The sequence below is a fragment of the Zingiber officinale genome, chromosome 6A (assembly GCF_018446385.1).
Source record: "Zingiber officinale cultivar Zhangliang chromosome 6A, Zo_v1.1, whole genome shotgun sequence".
Lineage (NCBI taxonomy): Eukaryota > Viridiplantae > Streptophyta > Magnoliopsida > Zingiberales > Zingiberaceae > Zingiber > Zingiber officinale.
Window position 1 is genome coordinate 89,232,356 of NC_055997.1, and position 25,831 is coordinate 89,258,186.

A 25,831-nucleotide genomic window follows, 5' to 3' on the forward strand; every position below is an offset into this window, starting at 1 on the left:
AAATGTATGATATATATTATAATTGGCTATTATACTTTTGATGATCAAGGTATTATCATGGGGTACTTCAACCCTCTCAAATCCTTGGGGCCAAAACTGATCTCCGACTTTTGTGCTTGTTCTTAGATATAGTCGAGGGTGTGAATCTCCAATCGGCATGCGTGTGACTTTCTAGCTCAGTTCTAATCTCCATCAGTCAGGACGCTTGCTATCATGCCTATGTCTCACTGAGTTGCATTGATGTAGTTTTCTTCTTGTAGGGGACGCTTAGGTTGGATTTGTGGGTGGGGGGGGAGGGGGGGGCCAAGGCTGAGTTGTCTTGCTGTTGGGGCCTCTAGGGCCGATCAGCATTCACGGGACCTCCCATCAAGGGTTCGTTTAGTCGATGGTAGCGCCTATTGTATCGAGGGGGAGGTCAATGTTGAAACCCCTGATTGGTCGCTCAATGCATCTCTTGATTATATTGATAGCAGTCTTGAATATTGTGAGTTGTCAACCAGTGGTAAGTGCAGAAACTGGGACCCATCGACAGGGCTCGGTGAATGAAGTCTGGACAACCTCCACATGTTGGACCGCATTGGGCCTCTACTCGTGAGATGCGATGGATGACTCGATTAGGGTCCTTTGTGCGATGAAGGCGGGAGCGGAGCTTTGCGCACTGAGGCATTAATAAGAGCAAGCACAACCACTACCTTCTTCTGAGCGAACTAAGTCTCCTCTACGTTAATATACTTGGTCGTCTTTCCTATCAGGTGATTGAAACCCCTGGAGGGCTTCGTTATCAGGGACTGGAAGAAACCCCATCTATGAGCCCCTGGAAGAAGGCATTCACCAATATATCTGGAGTAACTGAGGGAACGTCTATGACCACTTGATTGAATCGCTTGATGTATGCCCTCAACGTCTTCTTGAGTCCTTGCTTGAGGATAAATAAACTCAGCGTGGTTTTATAGTACCGACGACTACTGGTGAAGTGGTTGAGGAATGCCTTTTAAATATTCTTGAAGCTACATATGGAGTCAACCGGGAGTCGGATGAATCATCATTGCGTGGAGCCCGAAAGAGAAGTCAAGAACACTCAAAACTTGACATCATTCATGTATTCATGATGATAGCTGCATTCTCGAACTTGAGCAGGTGGTCCTCCGGGTCGGTTGTGCCTTCATACTCTCCCATCGCAAGGGGTTAGTAATGGGGTGGTAATTTATCCTCTAATATTTCTAAGAAGAACGCCATACTCAACCGTTCAGGGGAGCCACTAAGGACTGGAGCCTTCCCTTTTCGTGGATCCCAAGAGGGTACATCTTCAGAGGATGATCCTTGGGGCCTCACCGGGAGGCCCTTGTCATCAAAAGATGTGCAGAACAATGCTCTTTGGTATGCGATCGGATATAGGGGCACAGGAGGAAAATCGATCGATTGTTAGATACTTGATTGAAACCGGTTGGAGGAGGGACCAAGGGAAAGTCTATCAGTCCTTCTGCCTTGGTCCTCCACTCAGTGTGAGGTCTTGTTACCGAGAATGTTAGGTCGTTCGATAAAGGGTGTCTGGTAGCTTGTTATTATTGTGCTATCCTCTGTGCTTTGGTGACCACAAGTAAGTCCAAGTCCTCTTGCGATAGGGTAACTGTTGTAAACCTTCTAGCTTCTTCCATCTTGGCATTTTAGAATTAAGTGAAGTTTCCACGGAAGAATTTGATCCTATTTAAAATCAAGGAAGTTGGAGCGAGCACTAGTGAGGTGGCTTCTAGGTTGACTGTGGAAAGACTCTGAGTGGGAGGGATCTAGCATCATGAATGAGCCTGCATGTCAAAGAAGAAACAAGTAGGAAGAAAGCGTTAGCAACCAGGCCAGGGAGGGATCTCCGACACAAGCACATCGACACTCAAGTCAGACAGAGAGATGAAGAATAGCGAAGAACAGTGGTGATGAACAATAAACTCTAATAGTGAAGCATGCCTATGCTTGTAGACGAAAACTCCTTATATAGTGTTATTTTTCTCCTCTACATGAATATCGATGCATTACTAAAATAGAACCGACCATTCTGATACTTCACAGTCTTTCCTAAATTGGATCCACCATCTCTATGTTTGTAGGGTGGAAGCTTCCACTATACGAACCACATAAGGAATATTCCCTTGATTTTCTATCAATGGCTATGCAAAGCGCTAAAAAGGAATATCGGGTTGTTGTGCCAAGAAGCTGCTAATTGTAATATTGTGACGCTAGGCTAGCCGAGTCCTATCTACTGTTCGATCGGACATCGCTCCTGAATGGGTTTGATCGGTTGCTGAAGGTTAGGTATTTTGAGGACTCAAGATTCGGTCAGACAGTATGCACAGAATATCCTATCAGACTAGATGAATTCGGGCTCCAATCTAGCCGGGAGGACTAGGAGACCGATCAGACAAAAGGTTTGCTCAAACCAAGAGGACTCAAGTTTCAATCGAGACAAGAGAACTCGGGATCCGATCGGACAAGAGGTTTGCTCGGACCAAAAGGACTCGGATTCCAATCTAGCTGAAGTGTTCGGTCAAGCTTTACAGTCGTGCTAACTCGGGTCGTCGACCCCTCCTTGACTTTGACCACTATGTTGGTTAACCTTCTTGACTTCGCCCTAACCTCGGGGGCCCTACCTTATTCGCCATGTCATATACCATTACACTTAACCCTTTTAATGATTAATAAAGATATAGCAATTTGCAGAACTATATGAGTAAGTTGTAAAACTATAAAGGGTGACAGATTTACTATAATGAAGTAAGGGATTAATTTTTGATGGACGTATGCTCTCAGGGGAAAACCCCCTCCCACCCTCTAGCCAACTTAGCTGTCGGCTATAAGTTGACCTTGTAATTTATCTCCCTTCACATAACCTGAGGACGGATTGTGAGGAGTATATGAGGTGAGCGTAATCATATTTTACTATAACTATTATCCATTTCACACCTCCGGTATGGTATGATGGTAAAAGATAGAATGTTTCTCCCAAGCAACTAGGTTAGAAACTCACGCAGCACATACATGCGGCGTTCGAACAATTAGTGATATTGGATGCCACATCAAGAGCTACTTCACTTTCTGAATTTACTTAATGTGTTAAATATGGGACCAGATTATACATCTCAAGATTAATTGACTTATAAAATCTCTTGTATAAAAAAACTATTATCTATTTCAAGAACCCAAGTTTTAAAATAACCAAAATCACTTAGTATATTCTTAAAAAAAATTTATTAGTCCATCAATCAATTTCGTCCTAAATTAGCTGACTTAAAAAAACTTCAATTCACTCCAACTCAAAAATAATGTACTCATGAAGTTTTCCATAATGCATTTATGCACTTAAATCTAAATTAGATAGCATAAATTGATAGCGGCCAATTTGTAGTCGTAAAAGCTCAATAAAATTTATAGCAAACTCATTATTTGGCTTAAAACGCTAATACTCCATAAGCAACAGCTTCTTCAAATTTGTAGGGCTCTTCTCATTTGAAAAATATTAAAATTTTAAATTTTCACGACATTTTATCAAGATGCGTCGCTGACTCGCCATTAATGTCCTGATTTTTTCTATCCTTAATTCCTACGTTTTTTTGAGGGAGTGCTTTTTGTTCATTTTGATTTGCAAGTTTATATATCCAATGAGCAAGTTTATAATTTATAATACCACACCGATATTACAAAAAAAAAAAATTCAAACAAAAAAGATGAGATGATAATTTTTTTTAAAAAAAATGACACTTTTTTTTAACTATTCTAATAAAAATGAATTGACAGTAAAATGGCACACATAATCTCGTAAATTTAGTAAGCTTGAAACAGAATTTTCAGAACTGGATTACAGTAAAAAAAATTGCACTTCCTGTTCTGTTGTCACTGAGCTGAACCTTCCCATTGTTCTCCCTAGTGATCTAAGTTAATAACAATCCTTGTAACTTCATCAAAACCTCACAACTCTGTCTTTTGATTCAAAATGATACAGATCCCATATCTACATTGCTCGCGGCCTAGGGGGAAGGGTGCTAGTTTCCTGTCGTTCACTGTGTGTATTGCAATGACTCCATGCTGTCATGAGTTAAAGATCTTACCCTGCACAAAACCTTTGGGATAGATCAACACAGAATCGACACAGATTCCGCCTTTTGTGTGCGTGCAATCTATTTGTGTCATTGAAAATTTGAGCTTGGTAGCTACGTTGGAGTTTTCAGTAACAAAATCTCCTGCATGGCACAGAATCCATCTCCCGGGTTCGTCTAAATAACAATGAGAAGTAGCATTCTGACCATCAGAAGTCGACAGCTGAAACTGCACCGGTTTTATGTCCCATCCGTGAACATGCTCGAAGCTGCAGATTCGGCAGCCAAATCTCCTAGCAGGTCGGCCAAGATGGAGCCTGAAATATAGGCTGTAAGTGCCCGCAGGGAAATGGAAATCAACTTCACCGTCAACCTCAAACCACCAAGTTTGTTGAAGATAAGCTACTTCATCGAATCTGCAAGGTCAACATCCAGATGAGTTTTGTCTTTTCCATGAAGAGCGACTCTTTCAAGAACACTTCATAATCAATTTTATTTATCTATCAATAATATTTCATGCAGATTAGTCCATGCTTGTATAAGAAAAAAAAAAATTATGTACACAAAAAGATCGTTTCACTTCAGTCTACTTAACTGGTATCGGTTAATTTACCTGTTATAGAAAAAATTGAGAAAACTACTTTAAATCCACATGCCATCGAGAGTATCTCTCAGATCTACTGTAAAGAAGGATAGACTTTGAAAAAGTAAAAGGAACTGAAGAGAAAAAACTTCAGCTAATTAAATGAATTGCTTCCACAAGCTGCTGTAGTTTGCTATAAGGCAACATTTCATCTCAAATTAATGTCGACGGAATTGTGTTCAATTCTCCACTTAATCCAGAGGGATCTTGCATTATTGCATATGAGGGGGAAAAGTTTACAATGCTAATAAATAAAGAGTTGTCCTATTAACTTCTTTCTTTTCCCTCTTTTTTTACTTTTAAAATTGTTTTTATTAAATACTAATCAAGAGATAGAAGCATATGGCTTACTCTGCATAAACCAGATAGATTGAAACACAGAAGATTAAGATAGGTTCAGAAAGCTGTTAGTAACTTAATTTTCATCAAGTATTCGTTCACAGATTGTGTTAATAAAGAAATTTTCAGAGATATTTGAAGAGAACATGGCACTTAACCATTTTCCTAGTTGCCTTGTCAGTTTCTGTTTCGTTTTGTTCGTCTTAGGTAAAAACAATCCCTTAAATAAAAGCAGTGATTGATCTATGTTTCTGAAACTTGTGATCACAGAATAATAAATATCATTATGGCCGGTTTAGAGACAGTAAGCTTCCTAAGTGCCAGAATCCGCTAGGGGCTAATATTTGAAAAAGAAAATAATAAAGAAAAAAATATATTATAAAAGAGTCCTCACGAGTGCTGTGATGTAACACACGCTGCACTTCAAGAACGGAGCATAGCCAAGGTCCTACTAACCATCTCTACAGTATGTGAGAATGCTAGATTTCTGCAAAACTAGGAGAAATCATATTAAAAAAATGTAGTGATTAGGAAACAAAGTTATTAAGAGTGCTGGTTCCGTATCCTGTATCCACCTAAATGCACATACTGGATCAGATTCTCTTGTAATATTTCTGAAACGTCAACTTTTACGTTTTCAACATAATTGATCAGAAACGAGGTTATTTTAGGATGAAGATTGACTACAAAAAATCATGTGGCAGATAAATTGCATCCTAAGCAAGAAGAGAAACAGAAAACTAAATTACCATATACACAGAGAATGAGTATATATGTGATGTATAAATGTAAAGATGACAGATAAACCACTCTGTTTTACTATTGTTCAGATGAGATACCTGGACTCATTAGTGGGGACGTAATTCCAGTACCTCCGATCATCAATCCCTGTAATCAGTAGCCCTTTTGACGAAATCGACATGCAAATCCCACCCTGGTTCTTCTCCAGCCAGAATATCTAAATTTCATAAAAAGAAAAGAATCTCACTATATTACAAATTTCCATAATTTTACCAATTAAACCAAAAAAAAAACATTCATTTTGAATCAAAACACAAACCTACTAGTGGGAAATCTCACCTTGTTGCCCCCGTCAATGGGATTCGGCCGGCACAGCCGAGAATACACCTCCTTCAAGCAAAGGCGATCCTTTTTGCAGCTGGAATTCTCACCGCGAGCCATCTCCAAAAGATACGCATAGTTCTCCGGGAGCTTCGCTTCCCACACAAAGTCCGCCGACGCGGCGGCTCGGAACGTCCGGCTCAGCCGCGCAGCGCCGCAGATCTCCGGCGGGTGGAGGTGGAGCAGCACCGCCGCCACGCAGCTCTCCGGGAGGTCCCCCAGGCCTGTCTCGAGCTCCCCCTCCGGATTCATAACGACGGATGCACCCGCGCCCATAGGCGGCACTAAAATCCCTAAACCCCAGTCTTAATCCCACCCAATCCGACGTCCCAGAACAAGGGAAGAAGACCCAAATCTCAAAAAAGGAAACCCCGTAGATGTAGCGATGAAGCAAACAGTTGGAGCAGCGCTCAGCGCTCCCGATCGATCGAGGTCGTACCGGAGGCAAACGGAGAAGGTGGGTGTCAGGACTCAGGATAAAGAGGGCGGTGAGCGAGAGAAGGGGGTGGTAATTTGGTAATATAAAAAATAATTGAAATGACGAAATCACCCCTGCGATGTTGGTTATTAAACATCGACCTTGTCATCAAAGGACTATTTTGCCCATGTTTTGCTCAAACCGAAGGAACAATCACGGCATTGAAACATATAAAAAAAAAATTAGTGTTCGATAGAAAGATAAAACTCAATTTGTATTTGATAAAATTAGTCATAAAGAAAATTAAATAAGGTAATTAAACTTCCGAGAGTAGATATTACTTATCATACTACTGTAAATGCTGTCAACGACTAGCCCTAGAAAATTAATGAGGTGATGCACCTTTTGACAAAAGCATTGAGGAACAACACCAATCGTGTAGACAACTTTGCACTAAAAAGTAGCGACCAGCCTTTTATTGTCACCGACTTTTACCTTGGCCTTGCCCTTGGCGTGGGATAAAGAGTTTGGACAATATTAAATAATCAAAATTTGGTTAGTCAAAATGAATTTTTTATATTTATTTTTTTGATTGATATATATTAATTAAGATGGTATGAAATAATAAAATATATTATATTCTGGCTGATCAAAATTCTGACCATTAAAATTTATCAGTTATAAATTTTGCTATTACTCATTTAACATTTACTAAATGTTTATCAAAAGATTTAAGGGTAAAAGTAAAATAGCACTCCATTTTTTTAGAATAATTAGAAGAGCATCAGTTTTATTTTATTTTTAATTAAAAGATATTTCACCATACCAATAGCTCAGGTACAATTATTCAACTATCATCTAATATATTATTTATATATTTATCTACCGTCTAAATTTTAAATCGGTAGGACACGCTACAATTTTAAATCGGTAGGACACACTGTAGCATATATAAAACTGTAACTACTCACAATGCATATTTAAGATGTTCAAAAATAATCACATTGTAACATCTATCATTTTATAATTACTGTATTGTGGATTTAACTTATTTACTTAATATTTATATTATAGTAGCTATAAAATTATAATTACTATAACATGTGTAGTACCTACGATTCATAGTTTTTATGATATACCCCCATATATATATATATATATATAAAAGAACGGTGTAATAGAGATAGTTGAGTAATTATACATAAATTACTGATAAAGTGAAGAGGTTTTTTTATTAAAATAAAATAAATTTTCTAACTTTCAGGAAATTTAAGAAATTTTCCAACCAACAAACATGAAAATAATGATAAGAGGAGCTGCCCTCAGGGCTACAGTACAACAGTAAATTATTTCAATGATTAATCAGACATTTAAAGTTCAATTTCAACTGCAACATATTTCAATAGTGATTTTTCTCTGGTGGAATGACATATCTAAGGACGCTGGCTGTTGGATACAAGATCACGGGCACTGATTTATCTTAGTAGCAATGAAACAAATTCCGTGTGATTGAATACGTCAGAATTTTAGATATCTGCATTATAAAGTGCGTATGTTTTTTTACCCGGAATTGAATTATAGTGGAATGTAGATCTCTTGCAACAAGGCGACAGAACCGTCCTTTGCGTGGAGGCCATCCAAATTCAAAATGCAGGCTTCAGCCGTCCAATGGCAGCACTACAAAAAGTCTCTGTTAATCGACTAAATGAGCAAAAGGACACGAAGGACTACGAAACAAGACACACATTATAGCTTTACAGGTAAGAGGGACTCCAGATTTGATATGGTGCTGATGTTGAAACTTCAATGGCGATGGTGTCTGCTCTGAAACAAGTGGAAGCGGAGACAAATGTTACACATATTAAAGCATCTGCAGTGCTTTTAAGGCGTGAAGTGTTAATGTTTGTTTTTTATTTAATTTTTTTTACCATCTGCAGTATTAATATGTTCATAGATTTCAACACGTTAATGTTACAGTATTTAAAGAAGGTGCCACGCCGGCGTTAATATCTCTACACTATTAAAAAAAGGCGCCATGCCGACGTTAATGCCTCAGGCATTAACGCCGTTACAAATGCTCTTACTGAAAACGGAATCCAATCGAGCCTCTTTCCTTACATTTAGACAAGCCGAAAGAGAGGTGAGTTCACCTTCACACATGCTGCACATATCCAACGTAATGCCGGTTGATTTCTAACTGCTGGTCTCGAGTCGTGACTATGCCCATCCTTTGTCAGATGCTTACCTGATAGCCATCTCACTTACCAATCTTCAGGGAGAAGCCAACCAACAACCTATCAAACTAGCCACCGAAACACAAAGGATATGCAAGTAAGAGTTGGCTCGCTAGCTCTATAAGATGGGAGCAGACTATTGAGCAATGCTGCATCAGCACAGAGAGGGAGACCAACCTCCCATGGCAAAGCCTCTTGCTCAAGTGAGTATTCCACTCTCCGCTTGGCTGCTGTGGAGATGAAATACTCACCTGGACAAGATGCATCGCATGGGAGGAATCGAGGGACATGTAAATGATCCATAGCAGCAGGAGCCAAGGTTTGTTTTCTCATTAACGCAGGTACAATATTAAGTTTTTGGATTTTAATCTACATCTGCTTACACTAAGAGTCTCTTGAATGTGACAACACCATCTACTGTTTAATTTCTTTCCGCTTCTCTTCTTTACAGACCCTCACTCGTGTATCAGAAACATCAGCATACCATTTGTTTCTATATATTCTGTACATGGATTTCTTTCTAACATAGACTGCGACTGGGCCGCAGTACGAATGACATACTAAATATATCACACCGCCATTCTCACAAAGAACTGCTTCTCAGCGGCCGGCATTGATCCCAAAGATACGAACTTTGTGCATGTTAGGCAATTTGGCAATGACTAGTACAATCACTGCAACCGTGTTGAGGAAAAGCATCGGATGCCGATAATCAGTTGTGTGGGAAGCTATTAAGTACCTGAAGAATTGCCAAACCACTAGAGAAATTAACTAGCAAGCAGATAAAGATGCATGAGGCATTGTCTAACCGAAAAGAGTTAGCCCACATGATGCAAAAATTTGGAAATTTTAGTTGCTGAACCAATCAAAACTAATGTCTTTTTTATGAAGCTTATGTTTCAACATGGCACCGAACAATTGTTAAGAAACCTGTTATTTCAAGAATTTTTATATGACTGGTTTTGTTTGCAACGGGAATTAACAGTCAAGTGGCAAAGTTCATTTTCATTTGCATTTATCACTCGGAATTTGATGAGACAAGGATGTGGTTTATATTAGCAAGATATGAATGCATTCTTTTGCAAACACTGAGGATGAGATACCTATGAATTTGGAAATTGTGAATCAGAATTAATGACTGTCTAACATCATTCACCACTACATCACTTTTGTGATTCATTCATTATAGAAACTCATTCCTGAAAGCAATATTGATAGAGACACTTACAGAACCACAGGAACGACAGCCAAGAACTTTCTATTACGTGTAAGCTGTTTTCCATTATCCATTTGCTCCCACCAAGTCAAACTGTTGTATATGCCCTGGTCCTCTGAAAAGGGTGTTCCTTTCTTCCAGTGGAAAAAGTGATAAGTTATCTGGACAAAGAAACAAGGGAAACAAAAACACAGAGTAAATAAATAAATAAAGATGGATCGAGAAGGAAATGGCCGACCAGATAGTCAATTGAAACAGAAGAAAAAATTGCAACAGAAACTAATATTCTGATGGTGAATTGAAACAGAAGACCAAGGAAATTGCAAATAGAAAGTAGTACTATTCTGTTCCTGAATTGGAGAGAATCAAAGTGAACCCAAGAGAAAGTGTAATAATACCCCACTTCTATATATCTTTAACTTATGGAGTGCTAATCCGTGTAAACATTTATCTAAAGCTTTTGGAGTGCAGATACATGTAAACAGCTTATCTAAATCCTGGTCAGTAATCCCTTGAACAAAGATGAAATAGTAAAATTTCATATGATATTTAACTAAATAAAGTTCATCAAGTACTCAAAGCTCATTCTTAACTTCATAAATTAGTAATCAGTCAAACAAAGATGAATATCTTATATGAGGACCTAGATATGCCCAAGCACCATACAATAAACTTATTAAATTGAATTCAAAGCCAAAGTCGAAATTATAACAAATACTCAAAAAAAATAATGTATATACAGTGTTGGAAATGATAATTAGTGTTGGAACCCAAGCTATCACCTTTACTTCTCAAGCCAGTGACCTGCTGAAGAGAATAAGAAATACTTGGGGAAGATGAAATGGTGTTCAGACATATTGTTCATTGCCTTACTGTTGCCTCACTTCCCTCTTTTATCCCTTGGGCAAGTAGTTTCCCCCTCTTGCTGTAAGTAATGGCCAAGCCATTGTACAAATCAGCATGTCTTGGTTGTTCATGCATGAAGGTAGTTGTATCAGAAAAAAGTCTCGTCAGACCTATGCTAACTTGGGTTGACACGTCCGTCTGCCAAAGACCTCTACGATGTGTTTAGACATGTTGGCAGCTGTGTGCCAATCGGACTGTGCTCATAATCAAATGTCTCTTTGTGGTAGTCATGTAATCAAATAACACAATCACTTTAAACGCAAATAAGGAAACTAATGGAGGCTTGAACACTGTTCAAAAAAAAATTATGATTTGCAGATCGCATGGAAAAGCAATAAGAAAGTTTACAGCCAGAGAAAAATAGCCACGAAATATCCCATGGCTTCCCCTAATGGTAAGCCTCCAAATATTCCCCGTCAAGATTCAAAACCAAAATCATCACACATCACTAAAAAAAATTTACCAATAAGACGGCCTCAAAGACAATCAACTGTTTATTCTACACGAACCTTGATAGAAATCGAAATAATCATGAGAGAAGGAGAGAGAGCATACAGCAAAGTGGCCGAGATTGACAAACGTCCAGGCCGTTCCAGGGGCGCAGCTGAAGAGGGAGAGTACGAGAAGCCAGGAGAAGAAAAGAATGAGGATGTAGGTCGTCCAGACACCAGGATACATAAACCACTCCGTGTTCTTGTTCAGATCCGCCGGCGGAACCGCCTCCACATAGAGCTTCGGCATCATGCGCGACGCCGCCTCTTCTCCGATCTCCAGGCGCAGGAACTGGACAGATTATGGCTAACCAAAGAAAGGGATTTCGGAATCCTGACGACGGAAGCGATTGGAAACCACCGGAGCGGCAGAAGGGTTCGAAGAATGGGACGCCAGAGCCAGAAGAGGAAAAGAAGGAGGGGAGACGGAACGGACCTGCGTTAAATTTAGGCTAGTGTTGATAGCGACAAACAGTTCATTGTTCCTTCTTCTAAATTATTATTATTATTATTTTTCATCTAAATATTTAATTTCTCAAACCAATTAATTAATTTTGATTATGATCCCTCCGATTCGATTCTAAAATTTCCCATCAACCAGCGTAAGTTGCGTAACCAACACTCAAAATACTCTGAGAAATTCGATTTTTTAAAATGAATAAACAAGTAGAAAAAAAATACTTTTAATTTTTTTTATCTTAATAAATGTAAACACTAGAGATAGCTTCATATTAGCTTGTGGAATTATGATACCATATAAAGAATGTATTTATCTCGATTATAATAAAATTTGAATCTTAGATTTTAAGAGGATAATATCTCATGTGTTAATCATTAAATTATCCTAAAAAGATAGTGATCCGGTAGTAAGAGCAGGGGGGCCCTGCCCTGTGAAGTCAACGCCGCGTGGAAGTCACAGTGACAGACATCCATCCGGAGAGGGTCGGGTCCGACCGGACGGCCGGAGAGGGCAGGGTCCGACCGGACGTTCGGCCGGCCAATGGAATCGAACGCCCGGAGGGATGGGTCCGATCGGCCTGCCGACCGGACGATATACGGCTGACGGTCGCGCCATCGAAATCAGGGTTCCGGCGCTAAGGGGAAAAGGTCGTGGACCGAGCGGACCTCACGCTCGGCCAAAGCCATAAGGTAACACTGCTAACAGTCCCCATAAAGCACACGATGGAGGATCTCCCCAAGTAAACCTTCGCATATGTCCGGCCGGATGTTGAGGGAGATGTCCGCCCGGAAGCAAAAGGACAAGGAACGTCTTTTTCTGACAGTAGGTATGTTTCACGTGTGGGTCATGCTCCAAATCTTGTGACAGGGGATTCCGTTGTCCCATCGAGGACATGCTAAGACTGTAGCAGTATGGGTTAGGGAAGCTCATTGACAAGTCCTTACTGGAGTATGGATTAGGGACACGTGTACACCTCGGTATGTGTACGCTCATTTCTTCACTGCCCTATATAAAGGCCTTCATTCTTCGTCAGAGGTACGCGGTCTACGAGTTTTAAAGCCACTGTTTCTTTCTTGAGCTTCGCCTGACTTGAGCGTCGGAGGGTCGCTGCCGGGAATCCCTTCCCGGCCCGGCTTCTGTGCAGGTTCGCCGGAGCTTTGTGCCGCCAGTCGAAGATCCACGCCAGCAGCAGGAAGTGCCACGTGCCCAGCGTCCGTTGATTCGGCATTCGGACAGGATCAAATTGGCGCCGTCTGTGGGAACGTTCCTGTATCCGAGCGGAAACAATGGATGAAGCTGGACGACAACACATGGTGACGCTTTCGAACGAGGAACTCGACGCTCTGATCGAGATAAGGGCCGCCAAGCTCGTGGAGCAAAAACAAAAAGCCACAGCCGAACGGCCGGAGCAGCAAGCAACATCGGCGTCTGGTGGTCGAGCGGAAGCACCACCGACCACCGTTGCATTTCATCGAGCCCTATTTCGCACCCCTGAAGTCATACCAGCTCATAGGGATAGGGGATCTTCTTCGGAGGAAATGCCTAGGCGAGATGACAGAAAGGGGAAAGCCCCCCGAGCGGACGCATCTCCCGAGCGGATCAATCGCCAATTTTCAGAGGCTATTCTACGAGACCCTCTACCAAAGCACTACGCGCCTCCGACGATCGGCGAGTACAATGGGACAACCGACCCAGATGATCATCTGGGTAAGTTTGATAACACAGCTACTCTCCATCATTACACAGATGGAGAAAAGTGCTGAGTTTTTCTTACCACTATCTCGGGATCGGCTCAACGGTGGTTTCGGAGATTGCCGGACGGATCCATCACGAACTTCAAAGATTTCCGAACGGCCTTCCTCCACCATTTTGCAAGCAGTCGGCGCTATCAAAAAACGAGCGTGAGCCTGTTCGCCATCAAGCAGGAAACCCGGGAATCGCTTCGAGCTTACATCCAGCGGTTCAACCAAGTAGCGATGGACATTCCAACGGGCACCTCGGAAACCATGATGAATGCCTTCACACAAGGCCTAGTAGATGAGGATTTTTTCCGATCACTCATCCGAAAGCCGCCCCGGGACTATGATCACATGCTACACCGGGCGAACGAATACATCAACGTGGAAGAAGCGCAAGCGGCTAGGAAAAAGGAAATTCCAGCCGAGCGGGCTCCTCCGGCCGAGCGGAAACAGCAAGCCGCTCATCAGCCGCCCAGAGGACCAAGGGCCGAAGTAATTCGATCCCCTCATGCCAGGTCCCACGTGCAAGAGGTAGCCGCCGCCCGGCCCAAGCCAAAAAAGAGATGGACCCCGATGTTCTGCTCCTTCCACCGGACGGATACGCACAACATAAGGGATTGTCGAAGTCTTCCCTTCGTGGCTCATCCTGTGCTCCGGAATGTCGGACGACGGTCTCCCTCAGTCGACAGGCGACAGAGAACTCATGAAGCCGATCGGACGCGAGCTGGTAGGCCACAACAACAAACTCCCGATCGGCATCGTTCCCCAAGGCAGGAGAATCGCCTAGCGTCTAGAGAGCGGTCTAGACCGTCCGCTCGGGAGGAGGAAAACAGAAGCAATATTTCCCGAGGCGAGATCAACGTTATTGCTGGCGGGCCGACCGGAGGAGACTCCAACCGAGCCAGGAAGGCGAACGTCCGGCAACTCCAGATTCATTCGGTCGGCTGTAGCCGAGAACGAGCGGAAGGACCCGAAATTAGTTTCGGGCCCGGTGACTTGGAAGGAGTTGAAGTACCCCACGACGATGCCTTGCTCATCAAAGCGGTAATAGCCAATTATACTATTCACCGCGTATTTGTTGACACAGGGAGTTCAGTCAACATCATATTCAAAAAGGCGTTCGATCGGCTGCAAATTGATCAAGCCGAGCTGCAGCTCATGACAACTCCGCTCTACGGGTTTACGGGCAACGAGGTTCAGCCGGTCGGACATATCCGGCTGGCTACCTCGCTGGGAGAAGAGCCGCTCAGGAGGACAAGAACAACAAACTTCGTGGTGGTCGACTCTCCCTTGTCCTACAACGTTATTTTGGGACGACCGACTCTCAGCGAATTCCGAGCGGTCGTCTCAACCTTCCACCAGAAGATCAAGTTCCCCGTGGAGGACAAAGTGGGAGAAGTACGGGGAGATCAACTAGCAGCTCAGCGATGCTACATTGAAATGGTCCGAGCAGAGGCCAATTCCGCTCGGAAGGCGCCCCGGATCGAGGTAAACGTCATCACCGAAAAGCCACCCTCTTTAATTTATGAAGAAAAAGAGGAAGTGCAGATTCACCCAACCCGATCGGAGGCCACTACCTTTATAGCGTCCGATCTGGAGGAGAAACAGAAAGAAGAACTGCTCCAATGCCTCCGAAGAAATCATGATGTCTTCGTCTGGTCGACACATGAGCTGCCCTGAATTTTGCCGAGCATAGCGCAACATGAGCTACATGTCCGGCCGGACGCATGGCCAGTAAAGCAAAGAAAAAGGGACTTCAGCGCCGAGCAGAGTTCAATCATCCGAGCGGAGGTGGAAAAACTTCTGGAGGCCGGCCACATAAGCGAGGTGCAGTTCCCGAGCTGGTTGGCCAACGTAGTATTAGTCTCCAAGCCGGGCAACAAGTGGAGAGTATGCATAGATTTTCGGGATCTCAATAAAGCCTGCCCGAAAGATTTTTATCCTCTGCCCCGGATAGATCAGCTGGTGGACTCTACGGCCGGCTGTGAATTAATCTGTGTGCTCGACGCCTACCAGGGCTATCACCAAGTGTCGCTCGCCCGTGAAGATCAAGAAAAATTCAGCTTCGTGAAGGCCGACGGCACTTATTGCTATAATGTAATGCCGTTCAGATTGAAGAATGCGGGGGCCACATATCAGCGCTTGATGAATAAAGTGTTCAGAGAGCAGATCGGACGGAATCTAGAAGTTTATGTGGACGACATTCTCATTAAGTCCATCCGAGCGGCCGATCTCTTCAAAGACATGGTGGAAACCTTCCGAACGCTGCGCAAATATGGAGTCAAGCTAAATCCCCAGAAGTGCCTGTTCGGAGCAAAAGGAGGGCACTTTCTGGGGTACATAGTGACCGAGCGGGGAATCGAAGCAAAACCCAGCAAGGTGAAAGCTCTACAAGATATGTTGCCTCCAAGAAATACAAGGGAAGTGCAGCGTTTGACCGGTCGGATAACCGCTCTATCCAGGTTCATCTCCAAAACCGTCGACCGGAGCCTTCCTTTTTTCAAGATCTTACGCAAAGCTACAAAATTTCACTGGGACAAAGAATGCGACCGGGCATTCGAAGATTTGAAGGCATATTTGAACTCTCTCCCGGTATTAGCCAAGCCGGCTGCGGGTGAGCCACTTCATATGTACTTGTCTTCAACCGAGCATGCAATCGGCTCAGCTTTAGTGAGGTCGAGCGGAGAAGAGCCTGTGTATTTTCCTTAGCCACATTTTAAAAGATGTTGAATCTCGCTACACTGGGCTCGAGAAGCTGGCTTTCGCGCTGGTCCTTGCCGCTCGGCGCCTTCGTCCATACTTCCTGGCGCATACGATCATTGTCAAGACCAATAGCCCGCTCGGACGTGTCCTACTAAATCCAGAGGCATCCGGACAGCTCATCAAATGGACGACGGAGTTGAGTGAATTTGATATCCAATACCAGCCCCGCTCGGCGATCAAAGCGCAATCCTTGGCCGATTTTGTGACTGAGGTGCAAAGGTCGGAGCCGGAAGCTATGTGGAGAATATATGTGGATGGGTTGTCCACTCGGCTCGGAAGCGGGATTGGAATATTGTTACTCTCCCCTCAAGAAGAGAAGATGCACTTATCCGTCCGGCTGGATTATAAAGCTACCAACAATGAAGCAGAGTATGAGGTCCTCATAACCGGCTTGCAGGCAGCTCGGCATGTGGGAGCCGGTCGGGTAACGCTTCACTCGGATTCACAGTTGGCCGCTCAGCAGCTCTCTGGTACCTTCGAAATCAATAGTGCTCGGCTCAAGCTCTACACTGAAGCCTTCGAGACGCTCAAAGCTGACTTTAGAGAAGTTATTGTCCAGAAGATACCCAGAGCAGAAAATCAAGCGGCCGATGAGTTAGCCAAGCTCGCGAGCTCAATAACGCCGATCGCCATTCAGCAGTCAATTGAAAAAGTATTGTTGGTGGCGCATGTCGACCGGATGGCAGGCCTCACGATTCCGAGCGACTGGAGAACACCCATCATAGAGTTCCTCCGCTCGGGCGCCACACCATCCAATGAGTATGAAGCTCAGCTGTTAAGGAGAAGAGCCGGTCGGTTCACACTCATCGGCGATCAGCTTTACAAAAATGCCTTCTCACGCCCGTTGTTGAAATGCGTGAGCTCGGAGGACTCTGCTTACATCCTCCAAGAAGTACATCAAGGATCGTGCGGAGGGTATCCAGGCGGACGATCGTTGGCCAAGAAGATCCTCCTGGCCGGGTACTTTTGGCCGACTTTACAAGCAGACGCCGCTCGGACCATGTCGACGTGCCTTTCATGCCAGAAGTACCATAACTTCAACCACCGACCGGCAGAGGAAATGAAGGCATCTACAGTCTCGTGTCCGTTCGACCAGTGGGGAATGGATATTGTTGGTCCATTTCCTATGGCGATCGGACAGCGGAAATTTCTACTAGTGGCGGTAGATTATTTTTCCAAGTGGGTGGAGGCCGAGCCGCTAGCCAGGATCACCAAACAAATGGTCAAAAAGTTCATATGGCAACACATCATTTGTCGGTTCGGCATCCCTCGCCGACTGATTTCCGACAACGGACGGCAATTCACAGGGAAGGTGCTGGAGGATTGGTGCAAGAGCTACGACATCGAGCAACACTTCACGTCCGTGGCTTATCCCCGAAGCAACGGTCAAGCCGAAGTAGCCAATCGGGAACTCGACCATTTGGGAGGAAGTTGGCCGGATGAAGTGCCGGGCGTCTTGTGGGCCATCCGGACGACTCCGAAGGAAGGGACGGGCGTCACACCGTTCCATTTGGTGTATGGTGGCGAGGCAGTTATTCCGGTTGAAGTCGGCGTCGAGTCCATCCGGATTCAGAGTTATGATGATGGCAACGCCAAACAGAGGAACATGGAGCTGGATTTGGTCGACGAGGAGCGAGCCAAGGCGTCCGTTCGGCTGATGGCGTACCGGCAGCGGATGAAGCAAAATTACAACCGCCGTATAATCCCTAGATCATTTCAGGTCGGCGATCTTGTCTGGAAGAAAGTCAAGCCGGTCGGCGATGTCGGCAAGTTAGAAGCTCCCTGGGCGGGCCCCTTCAAGGTTATTGAGAAGCTCCGATCGGGAGCATATTATTTGGAGGATGAAGACGGGCGGCAGCTGGATCGACCGTGGAGTGCGAATCATCTCCAGCCTTATCGAGCGGGGTGAAAGGTGCACGAATGTAAATCATTTTTGTATATGTTAGTCGCCCATATCCTTGTAATGCATGAAGCAAAATTAATGCAAAGGATGACCAATGGATTCGCCGATCGGCAGCGTCAAAATTAACCTTGAAGACCGTCGAGCTCCGACGTTAAATATCGAGAGACGAGCCGGCGTCTATAAACGTCCGAGCGGAAGACCGTCGAGCTCCGACGTTAAATATCGAGAGGAGCGGCGTCTATAAGCGTCCGGCGGAAGACCGTCGAGCCGACGTTAAATATCGAGACGAGCCGGCGTCTATAAGCGTCCGAGCGGAAGACCGTCGAGCCGGCGTTAAATATCGAGACGAGCGTCTATAAACGTCCGAGCGGAAGACCGTCGAGCTCCGACATTAAATATCGAGAGACGAGCCGACGTCTATAAACGTCCGAGCGGAAGACCGTCGAGCTCCAACGTTAAATATCGAGAGAAGAGCCGGCGTCCATAAACGTCCGAGCGGGAGACCGTCGAGCTCCGACGTTAAATATCGAGAGACGAGCCGGCGTCTATAAACGACATAGCGGAAGACCGTCGAGCTCCGACGTTAAATATCGAGAGACGAGCCGGCGTCTATAAACGTCCGAGCGGAAGACCGTCGAGCTCCGACGTTAAATATCGAGAGACGAGCCGGCGTATATAAACGTCCGAGCGGAAGACCGTCGAGCTCCGACGTTAAATATCGAGAGACGAGCGGCGTCTATAAACGTCCGAGCGGAAGACCGTCGAGCTCCGACGTTAAATATCGAGAGACGAGCCGGCGTCTATAAACTTCCGAACGGAAGACCGTCGAGTTCGCCGCCGATATTGTTCGACCGACTCTACGTTCCGCTCGGCTCAAGGCCCAAAGGTTCTTGTCGGCTTATAACGAGCAATCCTTGCTAGCAAAGCGGAATGATTACACGTCCGGAATATATGCCCGAGCGGAAGGGCAAGGCCAAGTACTTTTGAATGCCAGGGGTGTGATAATAGGCAAGCAGGCAACACACATATTAATTAGCAAAAGGACAGTGCAAAAAGATAGAGTGCGCGAAAGGAAAGCATTCCATTAAAAATAAAATCTCAGGCCGGGCGGCCTAAGTACAAAAGGGATCATATTTAGCCGAGTGGCCAAATTACAAAAATTACTCGATATAATCGTAGAGAGTCTTGGGGATGTTATCTAGGAGCGCCACCTGATCGCCGGCCGAAATATTGGTTGACTCCGGAAGAAGGCCCTTCGACTTCAGATAGGTCATAGTGGCAGTCATGGCCAAGTCGAAGGCTGAGTACATCCGCTCGCAAATTTTCTCCGAGAATTCGGGCGATCGGATGTGGCTCTGTCGTAGAGCGGCGACTCGGCTCGGCTCGGCATCCTGATATTCTTTGAAAGCCGCCTGGGAGTTTGTGAGGGCCTCGTTCAGATTCTTAAGCTTTTCCGCGTTGGCCGAGCGCCCCGCCTTCTCCCTATCAAGCTGCTCTGTCAACTCCTTTATCTTCAGCTCCAGGCCCCGAGCCTCAACGTTCTTCTTCTCCAGATCGGAGATAGCTGTATTCTTCCGAGTGGTGGCCAGGGTTATTTTTGTGTCAAGCGACTTGACTTGTCGCTCGGACTCGGCCAAGGCGTGGGCCTGGTCGGCTGTCTTCTTCTGCTCGGCCGCCAGCAGAGTTTGAGCTTTCTTCAGCTCCTTTTGTAGCTCGGAATAGGAAGGGCCCTGAAGGTCGGACGGACCAACGGCGGCCCTCAGTTGCGGTAGCTCTTCATCCACCAAGGCCAGGCGGTTGGAAACCGCAATTTCCGTCACCCATCTCTGGCAAGGGAAAATTATAGTTATTAGCTGCCGATCGGAAAGAATGCATACAAAACTTTGTATAGCAAACTTACCCCAGTGGCCTCCCGCATGTGGCTATTGGCCAAATTTTCGAGGGGTATCAGCGCTGTGCGTGCCCGAGCATCGGCCCACATCTCAGCTAGGGGCCCTTTCAAGGTGATGGTGTGCTCGGGCGCAGATGGACGGTCGGCCTCTGGCAGCAGCTCTTCGGTCGGTAGATGAAGAGTGACCCGAATCGTGCGGCCATGACCGGGGGTCGTCCGACCGGCAGCCGGAAGGGGGTCAGAAGCCGGCGTAGAAAACTGGGAATGGATGGTCGAGCGCTGGGCTGAATGGCGAGCGGGCGGATGGGTTCTGATTGGAATAGCCTCCACTGGAGCAGTTGGCTCATCCCAATCCGAAGGCGTCCGGTCGGACGAGATGGTTTCGGTCTCTGGCGCCTTGCCCCGAGCAGTTGCGGTGACCCGCTCGGATGGTTGGACTGCGGAGGTTGCCGACCGCAGAGGAGTCTCCACTTGACGCCTCTTTTGTAAGGGCCGCTCCTTCTCCCGAGCGGAACCTTCCTCGGGGGCAGTTGGTTCTCCAGAAGGAGTGGCTCCGCTGGCCACGTTTTGCTGAGAAGCGGGAGCGGTCGACTCAGCTTGAGTCCCGCTCTCTCCTTCGTGGGATCCGACCGACTGGATACCCAAAGCTTCCATTTCTTTGGCCGTCGCGGCTTCCAGAGCTGCCGCCTTCCTCTTCAAAACACCGGCTATGACCGAATCCATAACGATGTCCGCTGCAAAGAAAGGAAAAGAAATCAGTTAGCAATCAAAGCAAATGCCCAACCAAAGTTCTTACCGAAGCCGGCTGGAAGAGGGGTCCGTATAGGACTCAGCCCGAAGATGTACATCACTCCCTCGTGGAGAAGTTTGTTGATGTCAAGTCGCAGACCGGCCAGTATATTTGCAGCGTGGAGGTAGTCCGGTCGGGTCTTGAACTTCTTCAACTCGGGAGTTGGGGGCAGACTGACTTGCCACTGGGTCGGGAAGTTTGCCTGATTGGGCATACGGATGTAGAAAAAATAATCCTTCCAATGTTTATTGGAAGTAGGGAGTTTGTTGAAAAAGACCAAGTCGGGCCGAGCTTGGAACATGAAGGTGCCCCGCTCTGCTTGCTTGGGGTAATAGAAATAAAAGAAGACTTCCGGTTGGAGGGGGATGTTGTGAATCTTAAACAAAACGACAACACCACAGAGGAGACGGAAGGTATTTGGTACTAAACTGCCGAGCGGCACACCGAAAAAATTACAGACGTCTATAATGAAAGGGTGCACGGGAAAACGAAGACCGGCGGTAAACTGGTCTCGGAAGACACAGAAAGCTCCGCGCGGCGGCCTGTGAGGCCGAGCGGCGGGACCAGCTAAGCGAATTTCGAAATCCTCGGGGATTTCGAAATTGTCTGCCAAAATATCGAAGTCTCGCTGTTCGAATCGGGACTGCATGGTGGTGTACCATGGGCCGAGCGACTGATCTTCGAGATTGGAAGAGCTAGCCATGGGCCGAGCGGGAGGAGTCAAAAGGTAAAAAAGCAGGAGCGAAATAACAGCAGACGAAAGGAAGTTTCAAGGATCGAAACTGAGAGAGAAATGCGGAGGAAACACCGGAAAGGAGGAAGGAAAGATATAAAACCTTGCTGCGGAGAAAGGGATCAAGGAAAAGGCGCCGGAGAGCGTCGGAGAGTAGAAACAGGATCGCCGGAGCTCCGAAGCGCAGGAGGCAATGGTCGAAATCCCAGAGGCAGGTAAGGAAGAGAAGGAGAAGGAAACGAAGAATTTATAGGGTGAGGGCCAGGCGACCTCCACCGTTGGATCCAGGTCACAGGAATCAAAGCATGCATCGAACCGTCCATTTCGAATCGCTTCGATCACATCAAAACACCACGCCACCGCCGCCGTACATCGATGGCAGTGCGCCACGTGGCATTCAATCATTCGGAGCATTTAATGAAAGCATGCTCAACCTTAATGTCGAGGATTGGCGCAGAACACGAGGAGACCCGGTGAAGACCATTGTTGATTTGCTTAAGGCTACCTCTATGGTTGGACGAGCGGATGATACAAGTACTGAGGAACCGTTCGGCCGGATTCTTAGTCCAGTCAGTCGTACTATTCACCTCCTTCGACTAGACTTGAAGGGGAGGCAAGTGATCCGGTAGTAAGAGCAGGGGGGCCCCGCCCTGTGAAGTCAACGCCGCGTGGAAGTCACAGTGGCAGACGTCCATCCGGAGAGGGCCGGGTTCGACCGGACTCCCGGATAGGGCCGGGTCCGACCGGACGGCCGGAGAGGGTAGGGTCCGACCGGACGTTCGGCCGGCCAATGGAATCGAACGCCCGGAGGGATGGGTCCGATCGGCCTGCCGACCGGACAATATACGGCTGACGGTCGCGCCATCGAAATCAGGGTTCTGGCGCTCAGGGGAAAAGGTCGTGGGCCGAGCGGACCTCACGCTCGGCTAAAGCCATAAGGTAACACTGCTAACAGTCCCCATAAAAGCACATGATGGAGGATCTCCCCAAGTAAACCTTCGCATATGTCCGGCCGGATGTTGAGGGAGATGTCCGCCCGGAAGCCAGATTTGGAGCAAAGGGGAAAAGGACAAGGAACGTCTTTTTCTGACAGCAGGTATGTTTCACGTGTGAGCCATGCTCCAAATCTTGTGATAGGGGATTCCGTTGTCCCATCGAGGACATGCTAAGACTGTAGCAGTATGGGTTAGGGAAGCTCACTGACAAGTCCTTACTGGAGTATGGGCTAGGGACACGTGTACACCTCGGTATGTGTACGCTCATTTCTTCACTGCCCTATATAAAGACCTTTATTCTTCGTCAGAGGTACGCGGTCTACGAGTTTTAAAGCCACTGTTTCTTTCTTGAGCTTCGCCTGACTTGAGCGTCGGAGGGTCGTCGCCGGGAATCCCTTCCCGGCCCGGCTTCTGTGCAGGTTCGCCGGAGCTTTGTGCCGCCAGTCGAAGATCCACGCCAGCAGCAGGAAACGCCACATGCCCAGTGTCCGTTGATTCGGCATTCGGACAGGATCAGATAGAGAAATAACTTGTACAGAATCATAATTTTGTAGAGAATAGATTTGATATCAGAATCGGATGATAGAGATTAGATAATCTTACAATCTTATTAAAAATAGTTTAAACAAATTAAAAAATATATCTAAAAAGATTATTTAATCAAATTAATAATTTTGTATAATAATACCTAATATTATTTATATTTTTATATTACAAAACTTGAAGAGCATACAACTTATATTAACACAATAATAATAATCATATTAAACATCAATATTATTCTCTTGATGTATAAGATGACTTAATTTAAATGCTAACAACGTCTAGAAATAATCTTCTAATAATTTATTAATTTCATAGAATATCGGATAATAAATATCAAAAAGGTTATCATTTTAGAAAAAAATGATAAAATATTATTAATAAAAAATTAACTTAAAAATAACTAAATAATATTTAAATAATCTCAAAACTCTATTCTTGGACGAAAATAATTTAAATTATAAAATAGTCCAAAGATAATTAGAATAAAAGACTAAAAACTTTTTGGACCTTTGAAGATATTTTAAATGATATTTTGTTATTTGAAATTAAATGATTCTAGATTTTATCCAATAATCAACTATAGATTTTTAAATAAACTTTAATTCAATATATTATAAATCTCATATTTGAATCAGAATGAAAAACATTATAGTCTATCAAAACTTCTAAAAATGATTTTACACTATTCAAAATCGACTTGGTGTCCAAATCGTAGGATCCTATGATCGGATTGTGCAAACACGGCCATTTCTGGCTTGGCCCAGTAAACTCGGCGGCGAAGGCTGAGCCGAAGCTGGTCACCAGTGAAATCCGGGCCTTCTGCGGCCCAACTCATCTTTAGATACGTAGAGAACAAATAAAAAATAATAAAATATTGCGTTACAAAATACCCATCGACCTTGTATCAAAATTTTTATTCGGTTAGATTTTGAATTGATTGGTGAGTACTAATTACATTATTTTTTTTTTTCAATTTTCGTTTGTTTTTGTTTTACTGATATTTTATTTGACTCCGGAGTGAGATGCCCTTCCAAACACGTAACAGCTTCAGGATGGTCCCGAATCACTCCATCCGCAGAGGAATGTGCGTAGACGCACAACTGCACGAGCAGCGGCATGCATGCGCAGCTTGATTAATCATTCAAGTAATAAAAAAACAACAACAAATTACTGAGGTAAAAAGAGGAGGATTATATATGTAATATGTTAGATCAAATGTTGAAGGAAGGAATCCAAACAAATTACTGAGGCAGAGTGGATTGTGTAGCACTGGAACAGTCGAATATAATTAATGAACTGAATCCGATCCAACATTTAGCAGGAGGCAAGTGAAGTGCAAAGGCGAGCAAGGGGCAGTGAAAGTCACATGGCTCATCTCTGCTTTTCGTGGCCATGGTGTCATGCACAGGCACCAGTAACGCCCTGCCCCCTCTTTTCACCGCCCACGTCTCTTTCTTCAAAAGAAAAGAAGAAGAGGAGCTAGCACTTTCCTAGGCCATTGACCTCGCAGTGGACGGCCATGATTAAGGAGGGGGACACTTTCTGAAGCTCGGGCAGACAGAATTATAGGGCTCGATGCCAAGAATAATGGGAACAACTTTGTGCTTGCAGCGGCTTGCTGCACTGGTCCATCACCACCGATTGGGGTTACTTATGGCTAGGGTTACGACTAGGGTTTAAGGTGGGAGAGGGAGGGAGGGAGGCCACCATATGCGTCCATTAAATTGTCCATTAATGAACCCTAGAAATATTCCTTTTGGCAGGTCCTCAATCATTGTGAAGGAAGATGATTGGACTATTAACAACCAAACAATCGAGCACAGTGGTCCTTGCCCCGAGAATAATTTTAAATAAAACTTCATTAACATTGCTAATAATGATAATTTAGAGTTAGGAGTGCTGTCCTACGATCTTTAGTCAAGATTCCAACACGCATATCCTGTGGGGCTTATCATTTTAAAGACAGAAATTAAAGGGGACGACACGTCTCTTGGCATCTGAGAAAAACTAAGTGAAATGGCATTCTCACATCATGGATGATCCCCATACTTTCTCACTGTGCACCTCGGATGCCATGCCCATTGTGGCTCCGAGAGTGACAGATGTTCTTTAAAGCTTCAAAACAGGACAGGGGCCTTCAGCCATGCCTTCGTTCATGGACACATGCACAGTACTTAACAAACGAGTAGACTTCACTGATAATTCACAGCAACCAAAAGTATCAGAGTAGCGGCATTATGCTTCTTCTTCTTCTTTCTTCTTTCTTCTCAAAAGTATCAGAGTTTGATAGGGAGGACTTTCAGATTTCTTTTCCAGTGAAAGAACCTGTCTCCAGATGATGCACAGTCCCTAAAAACATTCCTTTTTCTTCATGGTTTAAGTCTGATAAGAGCTTAGAATTCAGATTTAAGGTTTTGTATAAGGAATACTGACTGCTATTGCTCAGTGACTTGTGTGGTCAAAGGAAAGAACTGGACATTGCCAATCTCACGCCTATCTCTGTGTTGGAGTAAAGAGGAGCACATAGTGTACAAAGGCTTAATCATTGTGTTCACAGACG

General features: G+C 44.9%; 2 protein-coding genes across 3 annotated transcripts; both read right to left on the bottom strand.

Moving 5' to 3' along the window:
- Positions 1-3,814: 3,814 nt before the first annotated feature.
- LOC121996860 (F-box protein PP2-A13-like) lies at positions 3,815-6,683 on the bottom strand. 2 transcript variants are annotated; one of them, XM_042551000.1, is made up of 4 exons: positions 6,145-6,683; positions 5,904-6,022; positions 5,459-5,551; positions 3,815-4,498 (listed from the first exon to the last, which is right to left on the bottom strand). In XM_042551000.1, the coding sequence occupies exons 1-3, from the start codon at positions 6,460-6,462 to the stop codon at positions 5,488-5,490; spliced, it is 501 nt and encodes a 166-aa protein (XP_042406934.1). In that variant the 5' UTR covers positions 6,463-6,683; the 3' UTR covers positions 3,815-4,498; positions 5,459-5,487. The 2 variants fall into 2 exon arrangements, with proteins under 2 accessions (XP_042406934.1, XP_042406933.1); XM_042550999.1 differs by lacking the exon at positions 5,459-5,551.
- Positions 6,684-9,133: 2,450 nt separating this feature from the next.
- On the bottom strand, positions 9,134-11,898 carry LOC121996861 (ORM1-like protein 2). The gene is made up of 3 exons (XM_042551001.1): positions 11,516-11,898; positions 10,067-10,215; positions 9,134-9,577 (listed from the first exon to the last, which is right to left on the bottom strand). The coding sequence occupies exons 1-3, from the start codon at positions 11,702-11,704 to the stop codon at positions 9,439-9,441; spliced, it is 477 nt and encodes a 158-aa protein (XP_042406935.1). The 5' UTR covers positions 11,705-11,898; the 3' UTR covers positions 9,134-9,438.
- Positions 11,899-25,831: the final 13,933 nt, after the last annotated feature.